This window comes from Diadema antillarum, unplaced genomic scaffold, assembly GCF_040938485.1.
Source record: "Diadema antillarum isolate AM-2024a unplaced genomic scaffold, OU_Dant_1.0 seq00000076_RagTag, whole genome shotgun sequence".
Lineage (NCBI taxonomy): Eukaryota > Metazoa > Echinodermata > Echinoidea > Diadematoida > Diadematidae > Diadema > Diadema antillarum.
In genome coordinates this window covers 384,606-408,666 of record NW_027271170.1, presented here as the reverse complement: position 1 = coordinate 408,666, position 24,061 = coordinate 384,606, and the positions used below count along the sequence as shown (strand labels likewise).

At 40.5% G+C, this 24,061-nt stretch overlaps 1 protein-coding gene across 1 annotated transcript in view; it reads left to right on the top strand.

The window, feature by feature from the left end:
* Positions 1 to 17,481, top strand: part of LOC139726029 (uncharacterized) — a 60,339-nt gene extending 42,858 nt beyond the window's left edge. The window contains exons 10-24 of the mRNA XM_071637111.1: positions 702 to 952; positions 2,406 to 2,569; positions 3,107 to 3,843; positions 4,899 to 5,053; positions 6,371 to 6,490; positions 7,202 to 7,344; positions 8,132 to 8,333; positions 9,203 to 9,343; positions 10,080 to 10,160; positions 11,096 to 11,245; positions 12,017 to 12,115; positions 12,642 to 12,777; positions 14,555 to 15,453; positions 16,251 to 16,785; positions 17,336 to 17,481. Coding sequence (XP_071493212.1) covers positions 702 to 952; positions 2,406 to 2,569; positions 3,107 to 3,843; positions 4,899 to 5,053; positions 6,371 to 6,490; positions 7,202 to 7,344; positions 8,132 to 8,333; positions 9,203 to 9,343; positions 10,080 to 10,160; positions 11,096 to 11,245; positions 12,017 to 12,115; positions 12,642 to 12,777; positions 14,555 to 15,453; positions 16,251 to 16,785; positions 17,336 to 17,481 — 3,959 coding nt within the window. The remainder of the gene's footprint in view (positions 1 to 701; positions 953 to 2,405; positions 2,570 to 3,106; positions 3,844 to 4,898; positions 5,054 to 6,370; positions 6,491 to 7,201; positions 7,345 to 8,131; positions 8,334 to 9,202; positions 9,344 to 10,079; positions 10,161 to 11,095; positions 11,246 to 12,016; positions 12,116 to 12,641; positions 12,778 to 14,554; positions 15,454 to 16,250; positions 16,786 to 17,335) is intronic.
* Positions 17,482 to 24,061: the final 6,580 nt, after the last annotated feature.

The following is a 24,061-nucleotide window of genomic DNA, read 5'->3' as shown; positions in this document are numbered from 1 at the left end:
TCCGTAGTAATGTCCATTGACACAAAAATGGTGTCTATCCCCAATGAAGGCAAATTAATTATCTGCAGGCAAAATGTCTCCCAGGCCTTATCTCCACAGACATAACAGGTCAGCAGGTAACACAGGACTGACTATAACAAGTCGCTTCAGAGCCAGAAGTGACGTAACTCTCAGAGCAGAGGTGTTGGGTACTCTGCCTACTGCAGAATTTCTCTAGCTTATATACTATCTATTCACCCCTTCTAGCACATTCTATAACTCTCTCCAACCTACTAGTCAGTCTAAGTTCCAGGAAACCTGGATGACTCACTGCCTAACTATGTACAAAACATCACTGCCAAGAATAACTACCAATCACATTGGGCTACAGGGACAGTGCCTCACTCAGCCAAATATGTTAGCACTTCCCAGAACTTTCTGGAATGGGTGAAATCATTCTAGATTGAGTGAGCTATAATGTATTTCCTGTTACATGCATGTACTGTATAGCTACATTGTATACCACCTAGAAAATTCTCCACTTATCTGGTCAGCCTGTATGTACTATATCTATACCACATAGAATGTTCTCCATTAATCTGGTCAACCTGTGTACATACACATTAAAACAGCCATGCATACAGTATATCATACTGTACATAACTACTAGTGTGTACATTTGTGACACTATGACACAGCATCTACAACCTTTCCTATTTCAGACAAGCCAAGGGACATCCCAGGCTATAACTACGTGGACATCGCTGACATCAAGGAGAGGAAACGAAGCCAGCGAGATTCGTCCTCTCGATATACCTCACAGTCTTCACACCCCGATGACGAGTCGTTTCGCTCTCGGGAACGTCCTCCCGCATCCAGACCTGAGGGTCACCTTGACAATGGACGGCTGGTACAGAGGAATGGACATGTTGAGATGGACGGTCAGCGAAGTGATGGAATGGACCCAAATCAGGTGAGAGCAACATTACAAGGAAGAAACCACAGGAGCGATGGACATTAGTATTTTCCCATTACTGTAAAGCAAGAAATATTCACGGCATGAAAATGATCACAAATTGCCACTGGCATCCAATGCATTATAGTGTAGATAAGAACTTCCATGAGCATTTTAATTCAGCGAATCTTGCCTCCCGCAAAATATGCGAAATTAAAATTTTGTTTTACTGTATAAAGAGAGAAATGTGTCTTATTTCTGCAGTATTTGCTTTGTCCATCAAGACATGAAGCAACGAGCATATAAAGTCACCAAGTTATCTGCCACTTGATAAGGTTTCAAACAGAAAAGGTTTATATACAGGCTTGAACAGATCTGCAAGAATTAAATGCAAGTTAACTCTAGAATTGCAGTTACCCATCAAGTGCAGCTTAGTGGGTTTTTTCCTGTTTTAAGATTCAGTGGGTCATCCAATTACATCATACCGGAAAAAAACTTACTGGCGTATGGCCATGCAAGAATTTACTAGAAGAATTTTACTTTCACATGGTTCAATGATGGAAATGAATATGGAAATTATGCCTGTTAGATAAAATACTCATACATGGCAATCAGCCAGTTAGGTTACAGAGATTCTGAGACCCATTGTATGATATACATGGTGATGATCTGTGCCATTCAGTATTTGTTTACACATGAGCCTTTGTTAGAGAATCAAGCCTGTCTGAGAGTTTTTGGAAGATTTGTAAAAGAAGTCCACAAAACAAAAAGATTCAAAGTCAGCTTTCTTTTGGCGGCGATGCTGCTGGTCATTGTACTTTCTGTAAAACGTGACATTTTCGCGAATTGGAGCCAATGCCCTTTTTAGTGGCATGAAATTTTCGTAAGTTGCCTCTAACATTCAGTGCATATATTGTAGACATAAACTTCTGAGTGCATTTTAATCTCACAAATTATGGCTGTCGCGAATTTCGCAAAAATAAAATGCACGCGAACATTCCTCGTTTTCCAGTAGATTGATGACATATCGTCATTGATTCAGATACTGATACATACATGTAGATAGCATGATATCAATTTCCAGCTTTTAACTACTGAAAAGTGAGTAATTTTCGTGATTGGAGCCAACGGCCTGATTCGCGGCATGAAATTTTAATGAATTGCTACTGGTCAATGTATTAACGTGTAGACAAGAACTTTCCCATGCATTTTAATTTTGCGAATCTTGGCTCTCGTGACATCCATGAAATGAAAATGCACACAAAAATTTGTGCTTTTACAGTAACTTCACTGTTAGGTTTTTCGTCTCTTCTGTAGAGAAATGTGGTTAATACATTAACTCATATTCAGTCATTCTTTGTGATATTCTGAGTAGTATTTTCTCTCTGTCTTGTAACATCCTCTTTGAAATTTCTTGTCATTCTGATCACATTTGTGTTTTCCTGTATTGCTTTCTGATTTCCCCTGACAGAGACCTTACACTCAGGATGCCCCTAAGCACCCAGCACAGGACCAATGGTCAGATCCCAACAATCCTATGAACTATGACCCAGAGGTCGTGTGGGGTCAAGGGCCAAATAGATTGCCCCGAAATGCACACCGGTCCGACAGTCGAAGATCAGATGCCAGTCAGAGGTAAGACTAGGATCACTATTTTACATCTTTTAATTGACAAAATATTGTTTTCCAAGTGTATGCTATCTTTTAATCAAATACCTTTTGATTGAATCAAATAAGTGATTGCATTATACGAATGAGCACTAAAAAGCTCACTCTATTTAGCTGCATGCATTCTACATGAAAGCCCTGCTAGAAATTAGATCTAGTACTTGATTGAACGGATATAGTGTTTCTGCATACTTTGATGGAACATACCATTTCAGAGTTTTAAGCAAAGCAGGCACTATATTAACCAGTTGAAGACTACTGTAGTTCCAAGTATTCACGGTCAGGTGTGTATGGAAAATGCATGTTATAGCAAAATCAGGTCACCCTCAATGAGCTAAAGAAATGCTAAACACTGTGACACCCACAAGAAGTGTCAAACCTGGTGAACAAAGCATCTTGCAGGAGTCCTTGTATTCAAACACTTCTGAAGATTTTAAAGGTGCAGTTGTAGGATGTAGACTGACAGGATGTGATACCTTGACCCCTGACCTTTGCCCTCCACAGGTCCATCTCGGAGCCAAGTCACCAGCGAGGTCTCGCCCCCATGGAGGAGGTTCCCATCACAAGAGTGAGCACCGAGAGGCTCCAACAATCAGCCAGACCTGAGTCATACCGAGGGGCACCGCCAACTAGAGGTAGGGAACCTTCCATGCACGACCACATGGCCCCTCAGCATGCTAGAATGCCGCCCCAGCATGGAAGGGTACCCTCAGAGCATGGTAGGGTACCGTCTGAGCATGGAAGGGTTCCACCAGAGCATGGAAGGGTACCATCTGAGCATGGAAGGGTACCATCTGAGCATGGAAGAATACCATCTGAGCATGGAAGGGTACCATCTGAATACAGGAGAGGACCACCTGATCAGGGCAGGCCAGCTCATCCACAGTATGGTAGGGTACCCTCCCAGCATGGCAGGGCACCACAAGACTATGGCAGGGGGCCACCTCCCCACCAAGGTAGGCCACCACCAGAGCAGGGCCGAGTGATGGGGCGGGGCCCTCCTCAGCGGGGGCGCATGCCACACCCCCAGGAGAGAATGCCGGTCCAGCAGACAAGAGCACCGCAAGAGCACGGCAGGCCACCTAGCCAGCAGGGACGTGGACCTCCTATGCGCAACAGGGGACCACCGCCAGACAATAGGGGGCGCTCTCCGGGCAGTAGGACGCCCTCTACGAGCAGCAACATGTCAAGAGACACCCAGAGAATGAGCAGATCGCGGAGTCGGGATCGCTCGATGATTGGTATGATGCATCTTGGATTAAACTAACACTCACTAATGACTTCATCAAATTCCTCTCTTCTTTTTGACCAATCATATCATTTGAATGATTGCTTTTAACACATGTATATCTTTTAAAGCAGGTTTGACACACAGTATGTCATATCAATTCACCTGCATGGTTTCATTCTTTAACTGGTATGCTATGCTATGTGTGTTAGATAATCCTATTTCAGTGAATATACAGGGCACACTAACACATTTTATCTACTCCGACGACCAGTTTGTCGGACCAAGAAGTATCTATTTTTTCCTTTTTTTACTGGTCATTCTTGAGAAAGTTCCTGGTCTGACAGTGAATTTTACTGGTAAGGGACTGTTGGACCAGTGCCAGAGTGCAGTGTTGGGATATATATTCATAAATACACATTTAATACAAACTCTTGACATATTTGATTTCAACAAATTTTAGGTGAGATATCTTTTGTGTCACTATGGCCCCCTTCTGGTTCGTACACGCAGTATGGCTGTTTTAGCATGACAATCTTTGCATGTTATGTTCGAATTGGTGGATTTAGGATATTTGTGTAGTCAAACATGGAGCAATAATATTTTGATTCAAGTGAAAAAGGTTGTTAAATGCTGTGCTGACTGCTTGGGCTATAGGACTTTGCAATAAGAGATATTTCTAACTGATATTTTTAGAATTAATTACATAGTAGCTAGATCATTGCGCGAGATGGTTCTTCATAGCATAGCATGTGTACTGTGCAATCAAATAGCTTGGTTTGATACCCATTGAGTCTAGCTGAGCAATGCTTAGTGTAATCATGCTGTCCAATCTAGTCAGAGGCAAAAACACTTTGTCCCTTGGATAGGACATTAAATATAGGACCTGTATGTGAAGGAATCAAGACTAATGCATGTAAAAGATCCCCCTCCATTCATTCATCGCCAGTTGCAGTTTCAAGCCGCGGAAAAGGTCATTGGCTCCAATTCACAAAAACTTCATGCTGCGAATGTTTCTAGTTTCTAGTAATTGATAGTGAAAATGTAATGTCTTGTCTTGATTCACAGAGGGCGACACAACGGACATCGCCCCGAGTCGGCGATCCCAGAGTGGGTCCATCTCTTCCAGCCAGCAGCAACTCAACCGTAACGACACCCTTAGGCGCCAGGAATTGGAGAAGGACGACAACGTGGCACCGCTGCAACCAATTGGTGCTAGGCAGGTCAGTGCACTATCTCATGGAATTGAAGATTTTAAATGCAAAAGGGAATAAGTGCCATTTGAAAAGAAAGGATATTGTGGGAAAGACACAAGTATGAAAGAAGGTGGCGAGATAGCTCAGTCAGTAGTGTATGTGCCTTGCGAACGAATGGCTTGGGTTGGAAGCCCAGTGAGTCCCTGTGAGCAATGTTGAGTGTAATCATACTGTCCTCCTCTAGTAAGAGGCACAAACACTCTGTTCTGGGGGGTAGGACATAAAATGGAGGTCCTGTGCGTGTCACAACCCACGTACATAGCCATAGAAATATCCTGTTTCATTTATTCATCACAAAGGGCAGGGTGTATGAAGTGGTGAAGTGGTCTGCCCCATATACAAAAATTGCTCACTAACTGTGGCTGCCTGGGTTCCTCAGTGGCAGATCCAGAGGGGGGCGCACCGGGCGTGCGCCCCCTTTATTTTTCGTTACAAATAAAAGAAATAAAAAGAAAAAAAAATGAAATGAAACCTGGAAGTGGAACCAGAAATATTTGTTGTGCCTCCCCCCCCCCCCCTTTACCCAATTCCTGGATCCGCCCCGGTTCCTGGAGGATATTGAGCAATATTCTGGGAGAAGAGTAAGAAGCAAAAGACGAACCCAGCATGCAGGATTCAAACTCAGAATCTCAGAACTCCTAGTTATCAGAGTGAAGTGCTTTTCTGTGTACCCTTTTTAGTTTTCTCTCCATGTCAGTGGCATCCGCTGCCAAATGATTTGCTTCAAAGCTATCCAGCCATCCGTCTCGCTACAAATTGCCACTGTTCATAGATCAAACATTTAAAGTTTGACCCAAACTGGCTCTTAAAAAATGTTGGCAACCCATCTTTTATGATCTGTGGTTCACTTCCTGCATGTACTGACAAATTTCCTACAAATACTGACAAATACAGGTGATGTCTTTTGTGTGAATTCTTCAAATTTGAGCGCACTACCAGTGACAGACATCTCCCCAGTCAACCTTATCAAATTACCAACTTTTGAGATTTTATAGAGTAAAAGTTCATAAAGTTAGTTGACCTTACCATGACCTGTGCATGGTGAACTTTGAACTGCAAATCATATACACCCACATCATCTGAACATGTCAACAGCTAACCATCAAGCAGCCCTTAATTCTTAATTGCTCTGTGTCTTGTGATTTTGATTTTTTTAGTACAACTAACTTTTCACCAACTTCTTTCATTCATGCCAAATCTTTGATCCTTCCTGTGCATAATTTGATGGAAGTGATTTTTGAAAATAGGATCTTTTTTTTTGTCGTTGTCTTCTTGTCTGTATAGGGTGCTCCTAAAACAGGTCGTTACCGTATGTGGCAGCAGAAAACTCAACAGTTCGTTGACCTCTCCACTGGAATCAGACTCAGACTGAGCATAGCTGCAGGGGATCTCATCGGAAAGTCAGTAAGTGAATGTAGTCAGGGATCATCTGAAATTTTTTTTTTTTTTTTTTTTTTTGCATAGCATAGATGTGAGAACATAGCATAGATGCAAGAACTCTGAGCTGCCTTTAAGCAATCTAGTTTGTAAAGAGGGATTGTTGTGATTCGTTCTTTCAAAAGCAACTTGCCAGGCATGAGCGTCTAATAGTATTACAATTTTTGTCTTTTTTTTAAATCTTCAACTGACAATAAATGATGGTATCCCAGAAGTAAGTGGCTGTAACAAAGTTGCTAATAAAAACCCCAGGAGGAATCCGTAAAGTGTTGATCAAGCAAATGAGAAGCCCAATGTTTCACTTTCATATTCTGTATTGTAAAATTGTCTTGTGAACTAACCCATCAAACACTCACTGTGTGTATATTATCGTTCCCCCAGCCAGTTAAGTTTTGGTCTTTTTAGACCGTAGGCATAGAGTGCATTTGTGCCATGAAACTGTCGGGAATTGGAAATTGGAACCAACAGGAACTTCAGTGAATTGCCCTTGGCATTCAATGTATTGTGTAGACAAACACTTTCCAGGCGACACTTACACATGCATTTTACTTTCGCGAATCTTGGCTTCTCGCAAAATTCGCGAAAATTTCATGCAAACAAAAATTTGTGGTTTTACGGAAGGGTCTGTATATGTGTAGTCCCATGCACTGAAATCTGTGTCTCGTATCTGAAATGCAGCATGAGGAGTTAGTGCTGTTCCTGATCCAGCTAAGACGTGACAAGGCAAACCTCCAGGAGTGGCTGGCAATGATTGACAATGAGTTGTCTCTCATCAAAGACCGAAGCAGTTCATCAGCCAGCCAGGCCAGACTAAGACCAAGGTGAGTTACACTGTAATGTCGTATGATTAGAATGGAATCAAGGTTGAAGACGTCAGAAGATAGGAAGAGTTTTTATCGCCCAACAAGTTAACTTCCTTTTTGCCAATTTGAGATATTTGGTATTAAAGCTGCTAAAGAAAGTGAATGCAAAGAGGTCCAAAAGTGTACAGTACCAGCTGTTGACATGAGAACAATGTGCATAACGCACATGTAATAATACAAAAAGCCGATTCTCTTTGTTGGGGACATCTATATGTAGCACAAGCTCTTGAGGTGAATGACCTGATACGTGTGGCTACTCTATCTGACCCCAGTCCAAAAATAACTTGTGAAGTAGGCTACAAAAAAAACAAGGAATTTTCGCGTGCATTTTAAGTTTGCGAGCGCCAACATCAGCGAAATTAAAGTGTAAGTGAAAGTTCTTGCCTACACAATATGCATTGGATGCCAGTGGCAATTCGCAAGAATTTAATGCCGCCAGAAAGGCTGTCGGCTCCAATTCGCAAAATTTTCATGCCGCAAATATATCATGTTTTACAGTATCTCCACGTAGTGGTGGAACGCTCCTAATGTGACATGGTATGGTATGTTTGGTTTACTTTTGAGTGCTCAAACACAGCCATACATTGCAAAAATCTCCATTTGAACCTACATTTGTAACCATGACCTTTTGGCCTTTGTGGCTGTCACACACTAGCTATTCAGTGAGGGAAAGCCTGTCTCTGAAATAAATCAAAACTTTCCAACTTTGATTAACGTCCTGTCATGTCGATTGATCCTCTGTCAGGCGCAGTGACTCGATGAGGCGGAGTGTGGCGGATGTGGAGGAGGATGAGCCAGAGTACTACCAGGAGATGGTACAGGAGAGGGAGGAGGTGGCTAGGGAACTGGACATCAGCTCTCCTCTCATCAACCTTGTGGATAACCTGGTTAGGATGGGCAGTTTGTATGGAGGGGACAATCACATGATAGCCCAGGAGTTCTATGGGGTGAGTTTGACCTACCAAGGAAATGATGCACAAAAGATGATGGTTTGATGGTTCCAATGCTCGCAGGGTTGTAAAATATGTAAGAGTGCAGTTTGCATGATCAAGAAAGGAGTTAAGCGTTTTATGTGTACTGCAAAACAGTTTAGTTTCTGTGTAGTTTGAAGATTTGTTTTCCTGCCTTTTCCTGCCTGTTCCGTCCCAGCTTTCGTTCTTGTCCTTGTCATAGTCCTTTCTCTCTGTTTGCTTCGCCTGACGTCATGATATCAAAATTTTCATACATGCGAGTCGTTGACGGATCTTGAGATGCCCTCACCTTCTAGAGAAATTCACAAAATTCACAAAAATTGTATTGCTTACTTGTCTATTTATTCAAAAACATTGGTATTATCATAATTGTATCCATGTTTTGTTGAAACTTATGTGATTCAATGTTTCTTAAGATATTATGTACTCTTGTAAACTTTATGTATATTGCTTTGTATTACTTTATGTGGAATAAAATCACTCGAATTGAATTGAATTGAAGGTCTTCAAACCATTCAAACAACACAGTTTTAGTGTCATGACCGCATACATATCAGAAACCCAATCGATGTCATTTAATTTGTGCAAAACTAATATTTTCCATTGAAGCAAAGTATTTATCCTCAAGTAGACACACATTAGCTGTACAAATTGATGTCAAGAGTTTATTCTCCATACTGCTCAAATATTTTGTTTAAATACATATTATACCAAATTATCATTGCCATAGATATTATTTTGTTTTATTCTAAACTTCTTGGATTCCAAACATCACCCTGTTTGGATTGGTGTATGTTCCATTATGCCCTCAGAGTAATACATAATGTTGTTTTGTGTGGTTCTAGGACAAGGCAAAGAAGGGTCTGCCCTACAGCCCGCCCAAGAAACTGATTGAGTTTTCCAGGAGACTTGAGGAGGAGAAACTAGTGCAGAACCTTGAGGCAGACCTCAAGCAGCTGGAAACTACAGAAGACATTGAGCTCCAGGTAAGGATAAAATCTGTCCTTTATTAATCAGCTCTCTTTAGCATAAAGGAAATGAAACTTTCTTTTTTAGAGATATTTCAGGAGGACAAACTTGAATTCGAAGGAAGCTTCATAGAGGAACAATTATTTTCACTCAAACCAAGTCTATTTCTACTGTTTTGTTTCACAGAACCAAAGTCTTTCTTTATCTGAAAGAGACACGTAAATCAGAAGTAAACATAAAAAAAAAGAAAAATCATTTTTTGCACTTGGAGAGGAATAAATGTCGTTTTCAGTCATCTTCTTGATATGAACACTTTTGCATGCAATGGATACTAATGGCAAAAGAAATGCAAAAGGGCATTACTAATTTGAATCATGAGAATACAGGAAAATTATTAGAATTATTAAATCTAATCCCATACACATGCAATACTTTGTAGATCACTTTTTTATATAATAGTTACAACGGGTCATAATTAGAGCTTGTACTTCAGAATATTTTGACTGATTGCAACCAGGGAATTGCGAAGTTTAGAAGTTGGGTTTGGATTGAAAGTATGGTTTTGATAATAGGTGTTTCAAATACTATGTGCAAGACAAAATGGAAGTATACGATGAAGTGAAGTTGATATGAATTAGCAGCAAAAAGATAAGAGATGATACAAAGGGAATTAAGTGGAGAGTATTAAGCCTTAGGGTATGGTGTGTGTAGTGACTTTCCCTCATGACTTGCCATCTTTTTTTCTACTTCCAGGAAAAGATTGATCAGTTACGTGAACTGGACAAGAAGTTACAGGAGATATCATCCAGGGTCAACGTCCTCAGGAATGAAAAGGTAAAATGGAAAGGAAAACTGTGTTACGAGAAACTTGTCTGAATGTGATAGCTGTATTATCTTCGTTTTCCCCCCTCTCTCTGCAAATGGAGGGTCATACTTGTGGGGGATTACTGAGATTGTGTGAGAAGGAGCGAGCATCCACACTTCATCCAATGGCATTGTAATAGATTCTTGAAAGATAAACTGTCAGTGGAAAATGTTAAATCTGCAAGCTGCCTTGAACATATCCCTGCTGATTTGTTTAGACTTTCACCGTCAAGTGCTAGTAGCAAAGTCCAGTAATTCAAGGGGGTAAGTTAATCCGTTGAAGATGAGTCCCGACCATACTCGGGCAGGTGTCTATGGGAAATGCGTGTTATAGCAAATTCAGCTTGTCCTAAACGGGCTGTTTAGGACAAGGAATTTGGAGGAATTTGGACTTGTATTCAAGGCCCTCTTTTTGCCTCCGGCTGATGACTGGACTCCATTTTACCCAATAACCCTTTGGTCACTACTCTTGCTATTCTTACATCAAGAGGATCTTTGCCAAAAACTAGCTCTAGCCACACCAGATTTTGCCTTTAACCATGACAAGCCTCTTATCAAGAACCACAATATCAACCACCACCACAACAACAGCAACATCAACAACATGATCATCATCATCAACAACAACAGCAGCAACAACAACAACAACAGCAGCAACAACAACAGCATCAACAACACCACCACCACCAACAACAGCAATATCACGACCACCACCACCACCACCACAACAACAGCAACTTCAACAACAACATCAACATCAACAGCAACAGCAACAACATCATCAACAACAAAGAGAACAACATCATCATCAACAACAACAGCAACAAGAATAACAACAAGAATAACAATAAGACTGAGTGCTTTGTCTGTATATCTGTCTGTCTATCTCCCTGTCTGTCTCCCAGGATAAGATTGAGAACACGCTGGAGAGACTTGAGCAGCAGATCAGTCAGGAGTGGGAGGACCAGGAGACGGTTGCTAGGGTGGAGGAGCAGCAGAGACAGCTGGAGAGACAGCTGACCCGGGTCAGGTCACAGCTAGCTCAGGGCACAAAGGTCAGGGGTCAACTTTACATTCCAATATTTCTCTGCCCTGACGTTGAAGCTAGTTCTTCATTCTGTTCAAATTCTTGATTTTGTGTATTTCTGTCAGATGTAGCTGGTCATAGCTTACGGAAACATAAATTTTCAAGGCTGTCATAAAATTTATTGTGTTGGATATGAAGAAATGTTTACAGCAACAAGATTTGAATTACTAGATAGTTAGTAAGACTGTATGAAAAGCAGTGAACATAAAAATATTTCTGCATTGAATTCAAAGTAATGCGAATGAAAGTAATTCATTCATTTTCTTCTCTCAACAAATATATTGAATCAATATCTCACTGCATATCTTGCACTGGATCTTACAACATGTACATTTAATTCTTTTGTTTGAAGTGAGAAACGTCTTAATTTATATCAAACACCAGCTGTTTGGTGCAATCTGGGTTAATTATTACAGATAAGTGAAAAGAAAAGACAGCTTCATGAATAGTATTCATTATCTAACTGATCAGTAAATTTTGTCACCTTTGATTTTGATCTACATACATGTATATGACTGCAGTGAGATGTCTGGTGTTAAGTGTTCAATTGGCATTTGGTTTATGATATTTGGTATTTTGGGTATGATATTTGGTATTTGGTGTATGATATTTTGTGGTTGGTATATGATATTTGGTGTTTGATGTATGATATTTAGTATTTGGTGTATGACATTCAGTGCCTGGTGTCTGATATTTGGTGTTTGGTGTATAATATTTGGTGTTTTGTGTATGACACCAGGAGCTGGAAGAGATCACAGCAGAGAATGGGCGTATTGAACACGAGGTTGCCTTGATGAGATCAGGCATGGAAGGCATGGAGGATATCAGCAGGGAAAAGGTCAGTCAAAGGTCATCCCTAGTCTCCTAAAACAGCCATTCTTTTAAATATTTCTTTGTTTATTTTTATTTTTTTTAAACTACATGTTGAGTACATGAAATCTGATTCATTCAGTCTAGCAGAAAAGTATGCAACACCAAGCCAGAAATAACTTTAATGCACAGATGAAGACAGTGTAAGTGTAAACCAGTGAGAGAGTTTTACGACATTGACATCATGAACTCATCAATTTTGTGTACATAGTTGTACCTGACATAAATGCTTCATGAAAACATATTACACTGTAGACTTATTTGCCTTTCTCAATTTTGTCCAGTTTTGATAAAATTTAAAACCTTGTGATTGATTGATTTCACTTGATGCTTTTAATGATGCCAACTTCACATAGTAGATTGTTACTTTAACCCGTCAGGAGACTTTCATTAGAAAACTGTTGTGCTCTGCCTTTGATGCTGGTAGCCATGACGATATAGAAAGTTTGGACTGTTTGAAGGCTAGGTTAGACGTGTCACTTTCTTCTTTACAGTCTGCGGATTCAGTGAAGGAGAAGTTACAGATGGAGAGGGAGGTGTCCCACGTTCAGTCCGTCATGAACGGTTTGGAGAGACAACGCACAGCGTTGGCCAATCAGATGGACACGCTGCGCCGCACGCAGGCCAAAGGTGATAATGAGGAGGATAGTGGGTGGAGTGGTGCGTCATCATTGGGTAAGGGAGCGGTGGGTGTGCTTGTCATGGGTGGCATGCTGGCTGCATGGTAGAGAAAGGATCACCAGTCTCTGTGTGCTGCTAACATGGATGAATTGCCTTTACCATACTAACACTGCAGCAAGCTGGATGTGGGAATCTCTTGTGGCTTGTATACTGCTGTGTAGTGTCTAAGTATTTTTTTTTATTTTTATTATTATTTTTTTTTTAGTAGAAAAATCATCTTTGTGTGGGACCTTGCTTATTAACCTTGCCACTAATAGTCTGCTAACATGTCTTTGGAACCAGAAAGAATGAAAAGTGAAGTAGTTTTTGTGAAAGTCAAAATTCATGTATTACGATTGTACTCATTTCTTACTATTTGCATCGCATAAATTTCAAGTTTTTGCAAGTTCAAATCTACATCGCAGCATCGTTTGTGTCATATTCTACTAAGCGCAGTATACTGTACATACAATTGAAAATATTACTACAATGTACCTTGACTTTTGATAATTTTTGCTTTGCTTCTGTGGTATTGCGTTAGATATTTCCTATGGTGCTGCGTAATAGAAGTGACGACTTGAGTCAGTTGCTTCTTCTAACATGGGTGTAGATTAGGCACCTTTATCCACTTTGGCCCGAATTCATGAAGGTGGTACAAATTAATCCATGGTTTAAACCATGGACAAAAACCATGGAGCGCCAATTGTCAAATGGAATATTTCGTTACGAAATCAGTCATTTCGTCGATGAAATGATTTTTTTGTAACGACATGACAACATTTTGTAACTAAATGAACATTTCCTCCACGGTACGGTCATTTTGTCGATGAAATGATCCAATTTTGTAACGAAATATTCCGTGCGACACTTGGCGCTCCATGGTTTTTGTCCATGGTTTTAACCATGGTTTCATTTGTACCACCTTCGTGATTTCGGGCCTTTATGTTTAATTTCACCTGGTGAATTTGGCTACTAATACCAAACTTTGGCTTGCCTTGGTCACACTTTATGCTTATTTTGGATACCAAGACTATTTGCTGGCAGTGAGATGTAACCTGCCTTACGCTTGCATGCTGTGAAAAGATGCTTTTGAAATGAATTTTGATGAATCATCAGCATTACTGAGTAGGTACAGGCATTTTCTTTCTTTGGATTTGCTTGTTAAAAGGGGCCATGAAGTGTATTTGATTGAATTGTGTATACTAGGGAATCACAGGGACATACATTGTATGTTCAATAAATTGCAGAATAAATTTCACAGAAATATCTAGCAATGTTTGAGAATAGTCTTGACATGCTGGTATGTGTCATCCTTACCACTTTTGAGTAACAGCTGTCCATTTATTTGGTTGAAGATATGCACCTTCAGAGCCCTGTTTTATGAAGAGATAAAATTGATTATAAAGTTGATTTCTATTATAAGTCTATGGCAGCCTGTGTGTTAAGGTAATTCAAATCGATCTTATCTTTTGATAAAACAGCGCCCTGTAATGATTTAGTTTTTCCAATGGTAAAAACAGGTCATTTTAGAGCTTATTTCTAGAAATTTCCAATTTGCAGATTTTGTGGTTGTTTTCTTTCCAAAGAGCCAAGCGCTGAAAGCTGTGCTTACATTCAATTAAATGAATTCTGTTTAAATTGATTTGATTATCAAAAATGTCTTACTGTTTATCATAGTGGACATTATCTGTCAAAGTATGTAGATAACCATGCTGATGTTGGAGTTTTAAAATTGTGTTACTGCCAGGATCACCAGGACGGGTTGTCCAGCGGAAGTCCTCAAGGGAAGCACTCCTCTCCGGCCCTTACGCAGTGACCGATCTGGACACTCTGAAGACAGTGGACATTGATAGCCTGACCACAATACCGTCCACTCCTGACCGCTTGGATTCCACACCTCCGGGGGACAGCAAGATGTCCTATCTGGATCCACAGACTGACCGCCTGGGTGCTATGGGCCAGGTGATTAGTCCTGGAGTGTATGCCACTGGTTCCAGTCGCTATGGCAACCAGGGCCAGGGCGGAGATCCTCGATCTGGTGTGCCACAGCCAAGGTACGGGGACTCGTTTCGAGACCAGTCTGACAAACTCTACCCCAACGAGGCTCCAGCGGGGTTCAATGAGCACTCCAATCAGAGCTGGGATGGTAGGGAGGGTAGTCATGGATACGGGGGTGGGGCAGAACACTATGACAGGAACGTCGGTGATAGTAGCATGAATGTGGATAATCGTGCCGATGAGTCCAGTGTCAGACAAGACCCTGGTATGCAGGCTTCCTTTGACATACCACCCTTTGATGATGTGATGGGATCCAATGATGTCTCCCTGGACCATATGAGGGTCCCATCAAGGCACTCCGACGTACACCAGGGTCCAGGATCCTCACCAATGGAACAAAACCTGGTCCATGCCGAGTATACAGCTCCAGTCCTCAGTCCGCCGTCCTTCTCAGCACCCCTCCAGCAGCCCGAAGGGAAGGGATCAGGGAGATCCTTCATGTCAACAGACTTGGATACGGGTGAGAAGTACCCAGAGACTGGGCAGGAGATGGAGAGGGACCTGGAACCAGTCAGAACCAGCTATGAAGAGACCATCCAGGAACCAGTGCCACACCCGTTTGATCAGGAGGAGAGCTTTAAGAGTCAGGTGAGGGCGTCCTCCAAGCTTCATCCTCCCGTCTCCCACGGAGTAAGATACAACATACTTTTCAATGTACGATAAAACACAATATTTTCGCAGCATGAAGTTTTCGCGAATTAGAGCCCTACGGCCTTTTTTGTGGCATGAATTTTTGCGAGTTGCCTCTAACATTCAATGCGAATAGTATAGACAAGAACTTTCCCATGCATTTTAATTTCGCGAATCTTGACTCCTGCGAAATTCGCGAAATTAAAAGGCACGCGAATGGTCCTCGTTTTACAGTGTGATGTGTGATGTGAAAACCACAAGGCATATAAACCTGTGGAAAATATGAACACAGAACTCTCTATGTTCTTGTCATCAATTTCTGTCAAATTTTGTTCTATCATATGGTGGTTGCTGTTCTGCCATAAACGTTGCTGGGAAGCACTTTAGAGAGGAAGCTACATGTATGCTTAGAGAGTAGGGTTAGGGTTGTGATATTAATGCATTGTCTTCTGTATTCTGTTTTCATTATCTTGTTCTCCTTTTTCATGCTCTCATTCTGCCAGTACTTTTTTTCTCCTTTCCATTTCTCTCTCTTCTGCCCTCATAATCTCATTCTTACCGTTCATCTTTTTTTTCTTTTCTCCTCTTCAGTTCTCTTCTCCTTCCCTTCCTTTTTTCGTATCTCTTCCTTTTTCTTTCCATGATCTCCTATTATTCTTGGTAGTTTTGTTAGTATATGTGATGTTTTACATAATTCAAGTCATGATAGTCTTTGCAAAGTATTAACACTGTTGTCTTCGTGTGTCTGTCAACAGGAAGAGGAAATACCTACCTCACCTCTGAAGTCACCTGAATTGACCTCTGACCTCACGCCTGTTGGACTGTTCCATTACACCTCCCTCTCACCAAAGGGGTTTGACGACCCGCCCCCAAAGAAGCATTCTCCAAAGCAGCTCTTGGAGCTGCAGTCTTCAGCTCCTCAACCAAACTATGCAACACAGTCGCCACAAAGCTTTGCTCATCCTGCCCCTCCCAAGGACTTTAACACCCAGCCACCCCCATCCTCACAAATGAGACAGTCCTATCCTGATGGCAAGTACTATGCTTCGCCATCTCCGGCCAGTTCCATGACCAATGTGGCAGGGGTGCCCAGCCAGAAGGAGGAGCAGAGGCCTGTACAGTATGATGGAGGTCAGTGGGATGCATACAATGGACAACCTCAGTGGGATTATGGTTACCATGGCAACACCTACCAGCCCACACCCTCTGAGTCATCCTATTTGTCGGAAGACAGCAAAATGCCGAAAGAACGCAAGACCTCCCTCTATGGACCAACTCCATTTAGAAAAGGTATGATATGAGGACAGGTAGTCATTTCAGAAAAAGCATGGTACTTCAGTATGACATAGACAATGTGTGAATACGTTTTGTGTCAAGAATTACATGTACTTTCTTCAAAGAGAAAGTTGTGTAGGATACAAATTTACAGGAATATATGATATCTGTGAAAATCATAGTGAACCGTGATAATCAAATATCAATGACCAAGTGTTGAGTGCAATGATTTTTGAGCTGTTTAATATCGCAAATTTCGCGAGCCCTAAGATTCGCGAAATTAAAATGCACGCGAAAGTTCTTGTCTACACTATATGCATTGAATGCCAGCGGCAATACGCAAAAAAATTTCATGCCGCGAAAAAGGCCGTCAGCTCAAATTCCCGAAAATTTCATGCCGTGAATTTATCATGTTTTACAGTAGTCCATGTTGACACCATATTTCACCAGCTCAGAATTGATAACAGAGGGATCTTGAGAAGACTGTCAATAAGTCTTTGTGCCAGAGAACATGCCTTCCAATGTTGGTATGTAACCATTTATCATCTTTTCTTGCTCCTCCCAGCTTTCGTTGACTCCGACAACAGTTCGGTAAGAAGTTTCTCGTCCGTCAGCGGTGTTCAGAGGAGGAGGAAACCAGGTCTGGATGAAGAGAAGAAGAATCGACGCAAATCAGCATCAGTGAGTTTATCTTTATCTCTTTCCCTCTGATGCACAAATGTGATGTGACCGGGAATACAAATGAATGTTGCAAAAGGAGCCATCTTCAAAAAACTTGTTACTCTAGCAAAGACAAGTTTTGTGAAAGACTTACACTAAATATTTGTGGTAGATGAAAGATGATGAATTGCTGGAACCCTCAAAATTTGCCGTGGGGCACTGTGAAAATTTTGTTTAGCAAAGCCATTCTGTGCATTGTGTTACTGTTAAAGTGATCAGCTTTTGTTTTCCTTGGTGTAAGATATCTAGGAGACAAACGTTTACTCAAGTAAAGTATGCAGGGAATGTAATAAGAATGATAACCTAACATTTGTGTGTACACATTGCTTCATTATTTATGCGCCCAAGAATCAGAAACGACAAGTTGGTGGGTATAAATTTACACTGAATTCTCATCTTCAGTAGCAAAAGCCTTTTGAAATTAGGAAAATGTTCACATTTTTCTTGATTATCTGTGTTTGTCAAACTTGTTCCAGGAGCGTCTGCTAAACAGCCAACCCCCCACAGAGTCGTACCGAGAGGCGTTCTCTGATACTGAGATGGACGCACCACCAGTCATGGCCATCAAGCCTGGCAAATCTCCTGCTGTAAGTTTGTCCTCCACCACCACCACCTGTTGCATGTTTGATGGAATGTAGAGAAAACTTCCTACAGGCATGATATTCTGGAGATTTAAATCTGATTTCAGATTTTTTGTTTCTCAAGTCTGTAACACATTGTTACACAAAAATCACCTGACAATTTTGATTTCTAATTTTAAAAAAAAAACCTGTTATATCATCCCTGTTATTATCAGAGATGCTAAGATCCTAAAATGTTCACAGAGTTTTTTACCAGTTGGTTTACCTTAGAGGAAAGGACACATGATATATAAAGTTGGAAGTAGTGATCTCATTGGCATACATTATGGAGGAGTAAATTAACCAAAGCAGGCATTCTAGAAATTTGCTCACGAGGTGAAATTGAAACCAATTAGTCATTCAAATGACAGTCGTGATGTTTGTGCCACCCCGAGGGACATATCGTCACTGGGGTGACAAGACCTCGTATCTACAAAATGTCAAATGTTCAGGAGAGCCAAAAAACATGGCGGCCAAAGCACTATACCAAATGGGATAGTCTTTCCTTTGACATGCCATGGTGGCTTCATTTTTGGAGTAAGACAGTTGGGAGTTGGATAGGACATCACTTAACCAATTATCTGATCATTAATCCAAAAAAGTAATTTTCAACAAAATTGCAGATACAAGGTCTTTTCACCCCAGCGACGAATTTGCTTTTTCTTGATATAAGGGGGGCTTTTATCCAGGATTCAAGCCTACATTGCTTCTTTGGCAATATTGGCTTTGCAGCTCATAGAAAGTGATTTGCTTTTTGGTGTTTGTGTGTATGTATCAACAATTAGATCGCACACAGCTTTGCTTGATATGTGCAGGGAACTTTATACATACACTAATGGATAATGAATGTCTATCATCTGTAGGAGCCTTATTCTGAATCTTGTATCCAATCGGATAAAAGTTTTATCAGATTCATCTACATAAACCTGTATCACACATTGTAAAACATGTGTCTCTTGGTACCACAAATATATCTGTGATAGATGAAAATGATACATGTACAATGATCTGATGGTGATGTCAGGCGGATTCTAAACTTGATGTTTTGATATTTATCCATGCATGGATTGATCCCCACCCATGCTTGCTTCATTGCAGCCAGCATTATTTTATTTATATTTAATCTGTATGATATTGTGATTTATTAATACTAACCTCACACCTTATTCAAGCTCAGACCGGTTTAACCCTTTGAGGACAGGCCAAATTTTCTACAACACACATTTCCCATAGACCTGTGTCTCAGTATACTTGGTACTCGTCCTCAACGGGTTAATAATGGAATAGATGTAGCTCATCAATCATCTAATGAAATCTCTCCCTCACTTGTTTGTTTTTCCCCTGCCACTGCCCCGCCCCGCCCCCTCTCCTACCAATGTGTCATGGGTGTGAACCTGCTTGACCCACTATAGTCCCAGCTAAAGAGAAGACCCAGCGCCTCTCAGCGTCTCATACGATCAGCCCGGGCCAAGTCCCTGCCCGGCAACCTAAGCATCCCTTCCACTGATGATGTTGTAAAGCCAGATCCTCACCAGTACCCCCACTCAGAGTCCTTCTCCAACCCCAGCTCAGAACCTTACCCACACCAAGAAGCCTTCCCACACCCCGATCCAGAATCATACCCTGTCTCAGAACCACACCCTTTTGTAGAACCACACCCGGTCCCAGAACCACACCCTTTTGTAGAACCACACCCGGTCCTAGAACCACACCATCAGCTCCCCCTGGAGTCTCAACCCCCATCGCTGCATCCCGATTCACATCCCCACCACCCTGCCCTCTCGCGGTCAGCGTCCCTCCCTCCCCAGTCCCCCTCATCCCAGAATGACGGGGAGCAAGCCCTCATGCATCAGAAGCGAATCTACACCCTGGACGGCCCGATCAGTTACCGACCCACCTCGGTGTGGGAAAAGGCATGCACCTCCTCTTGTATTTGTTTGGCTTTCACTGTGTGCATTCCTGGGCTGTGCCTTCACTCCCTTCTCACATCTCTTGCATGTGCTAAACAACCTGAGGCCTCTTCAAACCACTCACAATGCAAACAGCGCCCTCTACAGATCATTCTTTGGCATCCAAGAACTTGTCGCATGTTAACTCATTTCACACCGGAAATAAAAGTTAAATGCTTTGCTCCACCTTCCATGCGACTATAAACATATTGATTAATTATAAACAAATTAATTTTCACCTTTCCATGGGATTATGAACAGAATCGTTCCCAAAGAGATCTACATATTTCCATGTGATTATAAACAGATTCATGCCCAAGTTAATCTTTCCTCATTGTTTTGGGGATTCCTTTCCTTGCAGGTAATGGGCAGCTGGTAGTTTATGCTACATCTCATGATATGCTTAATCCTGAAGAGTGACTGAAAATTAGATAATAATCATTCTCAGAGTGTAAAAGAAGCTTGATTGATAAATTCTAACCTTTTTAGTCCTGGCAGAAAGTTAAAATGAAATTTGAAGACATGCCATTCTATTTGGTATGCAATGTAGTCATGTAAATCATTTTAAAGAAATTTTGGTAGGAATTTAGATAGCTTGCCAAAATAGGCAGCAGCCTTTACTTCCTTGGAAATTTACCAATCACAGATTGGTAAGAGTCGATACTGTATAAGCTGTTATTTTCGCGAGGGTTTAATTTTCATGAATTTCATGAATCACGGTTAGATCATGAATTTAGCAACATGCAAAAATGTCTCCATGCGCTAGGGTAATAGTGCATTTACGTTAGCATCGGTGTTAATGCGCAAAAACCACATCTCGCGAAAACATCTGTGACCTCCTCATTCACAAAAATATCTGTACGTGAAAATAACAACATACAATATGACACACCACAGTGTTTCTCATCTCTCTGTGTATGAGATGGGAATCTTGTGAATACCTTTGAAGCATCTACATCTCTGTAATCCATGCTGTGCAAGCAGTCTTGTCTTATCACATTTTCACATGAATTGTGCTATATGCTGTGCTTGCTTTACAGGATTAACCAAGCTTTAGCACTGACTGGCGTTGTGTTGGAGGGAATTCATTGACACATTGCATGCAGTGAAAATAAAAGTCTCTCTGTTGTGCTCACTATGGCTGTCTTCTCATCCAGTCATTTTTTTTTAATTCTCTCACTCTTTCTTCCAATTTTACTGTTGATCTTTCTTGTTCTCCTGCTATAAACTGGACTAACCATCCAAGAATAAGTCTGGTGGTATTTAAACACCAGATCATAGTCAGTGTACAATGTATACACATGGAGTGTGCACATTGTGTAATGACTGTGGGGGCACAGTGTTTAAGGAGTGTAGGTGCACATTGTGTATTAAAGGAGTATAAATGCACAGCACAGTGTGTAAGGCCCATACTAGGACTCACATCAAAATCCATCTGACATTCCAAACAAAAGGTTGCCCTTTGAGTTTTAAGAGGGTTAATCAACAGCGCAAAGCATCATCTATCATCATTTGTGGAGCTCTTACCCAGACTTTTCAAATTCAAGTCTATAAATTCCAACCTTGATGTAGTGGTGTGCTCATCTTCTTTTGAGATAAAGTCTTTCATAGAAAGTGAAAGCTCTGAAGTCGTCAGTAATAGTTGCTGTGGGGTTTCATATTCATATTGAATTCTTGAACCAGTTACATACCAAATATGTCAGGTAGTTGATTTACTGCATTATGAACTCATTAGAGAAAAATAAAATTACAAACATGCTTTATATTTCTCTTGTTAAACAAGGAACTGTTGAAATGTAACAGATGCATGTATATTGTTAATTATGTTAGAGAAATTTAGTAGGAGTAGTAACATTTATAATGGTAAATAATGAAACACACATAGATACGTAATATTCTTCCTGTCTTGTTCATTTAAAAAGATAGGAATATAGGTAATGAGATAATTCAATTGCAACTGATTGACAAATTGCCCTACATCGACGTAAATAAATTTACATCAAATTTACGTCAATGTAGGGCAATTTGTCAATCAGTTGCAATGAAAACATCTCGATGGAAGAATTTCATGAATTTGAAGAGATAATTCAAGTCAAGATACATTCTTCCAAAAGAGAGTTGCTATAAAACAAGTTACATACTTATCTCAACTTTTCTTTTTTTTAAGCTGTTGACTTTGTGTTGGAATTTCATGCTGCAGCTAAACATGCGTCATTTACACCAAGCTTCCAGATGTGGACAAATTTGTTGATTTACAAATGCTGCCCTCTGACTGCATGCTTAACATTGAAAGACAGAATCACAAATGCTGGCAAAAAACTCCAGATAATCATGCTCTTACTATCATTGCAAAAATCAAATTACACTGCGCACCTTATGCCCCATACATGTCAATCCGTTGGCTGGCTCTTTATGGTGTTTATTAAACACATCTTTGCATGTAAAATTAATTTTCTTGTCTCGAGCATGGTATATGTCTCATGCCCTGATTTGCTTGCTGTGATTTGTTTATTTTATTTTAATTTTTTTTTTGCCATTCCTTGTGAATATAACAACTTTGTCGCAATGAGGTTGTGACTCTTCTCCTGTCATACAATATGACTACGTCATCAAATCTCAAGACAAGTTACTGGCAATACTTCTGCGTGTGATTTCTTTCTGTACTTTTATGCATTATGCAGTGACTTCGTTGTATTTTTTTTTTTTTTTTGTCTATAAGAAAGGGCAATGTACTCTTTTTTTCTATAATGCGTCTTCTAACTTGATCGTAAGTATAGAGAAAACAGAATGTGTTGGATTTTTTTCACATTACTGTGTTATAGCAGTGATAAATGGATATCTAACTTGCAACACTCCAAACTTGCTACACTCCAAACCTGCTGTACAGACCCACCTGTCTATAAAGGTCACCTGCCTGTTAAGAGCTCTAGATTTTTCAGTTAACAGATCATTTTACATGAACCTGTCTGTAAAGGTCATGAAGACTGCTGTATCTGTCTGTCTTAGCTGGTCGTTACCCAGAATTTTGACAAGATCTGAGCTCTTTACACAGAAGTCAGACTGACTTTTTATTTGCTGCCATTGTATTGAGCAACACTCTGTAATATGTGTACTATGTTTTTGTGGTCTGTGATCATGTGATAAACATTACATGCTTGAAGATAACCAAATTCTGGTAGTGAAATAGTGGGAGAATTTCTTCTGTGTCAGATATTCAGTATATGATTTGAATAGCAAAGAGTGGATGACTTTTTAAGTTGTGTGTAAACACATAGATTAATATTTTGCCTTTTTATTTTGGTAGGCTCTTGCCAATGACCTTCCCATGAGTGAACTACAGAGGGCGCTGCAGACTAAGGAAGAGGAGGAGGAGGAGGATGCTGAAAAGCAGAGACAGAGATCTAGCTTTGTCTACAAGAGTGACCTCAAGAACGTAGAGTTTGACGAGTCGACAGGTGGAGGACTGGTGAGTGATCTCTTTCATCTTCTTTCCTTTAAGTTTCCTGGAAAATTTTGACTCAGCTTTGTCTTCGTGTGTGTAATATTTCTTTCTTGGCAAAGTCATCTTCTTTAAAGCAAATTATTTGTAAAAACAGGATTCTTCTTTGTAATTTGATTTATCAAGTATATGGAAAAAAGTGAGGCAACAGTTGGCTTCACTTTTCCATACTACTTTCTTGACTATTTTGTGCTGTTTTTATACTAATTGTGTAATTTTACATTTTACAGTGTTCAGCTGTTGCATATTAATCTTTGAAGGCTGTGGTCCATTGAGATATGTTTCTTCAATCAGAATAGGTTCTGGAAAACGTAATTTAATAGAAATTCATAGTAGATGATATGTCAGTACATACATTTATGTGTAAATGAGGAAATTAATGCATATGTGAATACATCATACAGATGAAGAAGTGCAAGAAAAAAAAGATGTCTTACAGAAAGCATTCATGTGTAAGATTTATAAGGTCTCCGGTAATCTTTGTTTCTCTCTTGGAAGTTGAT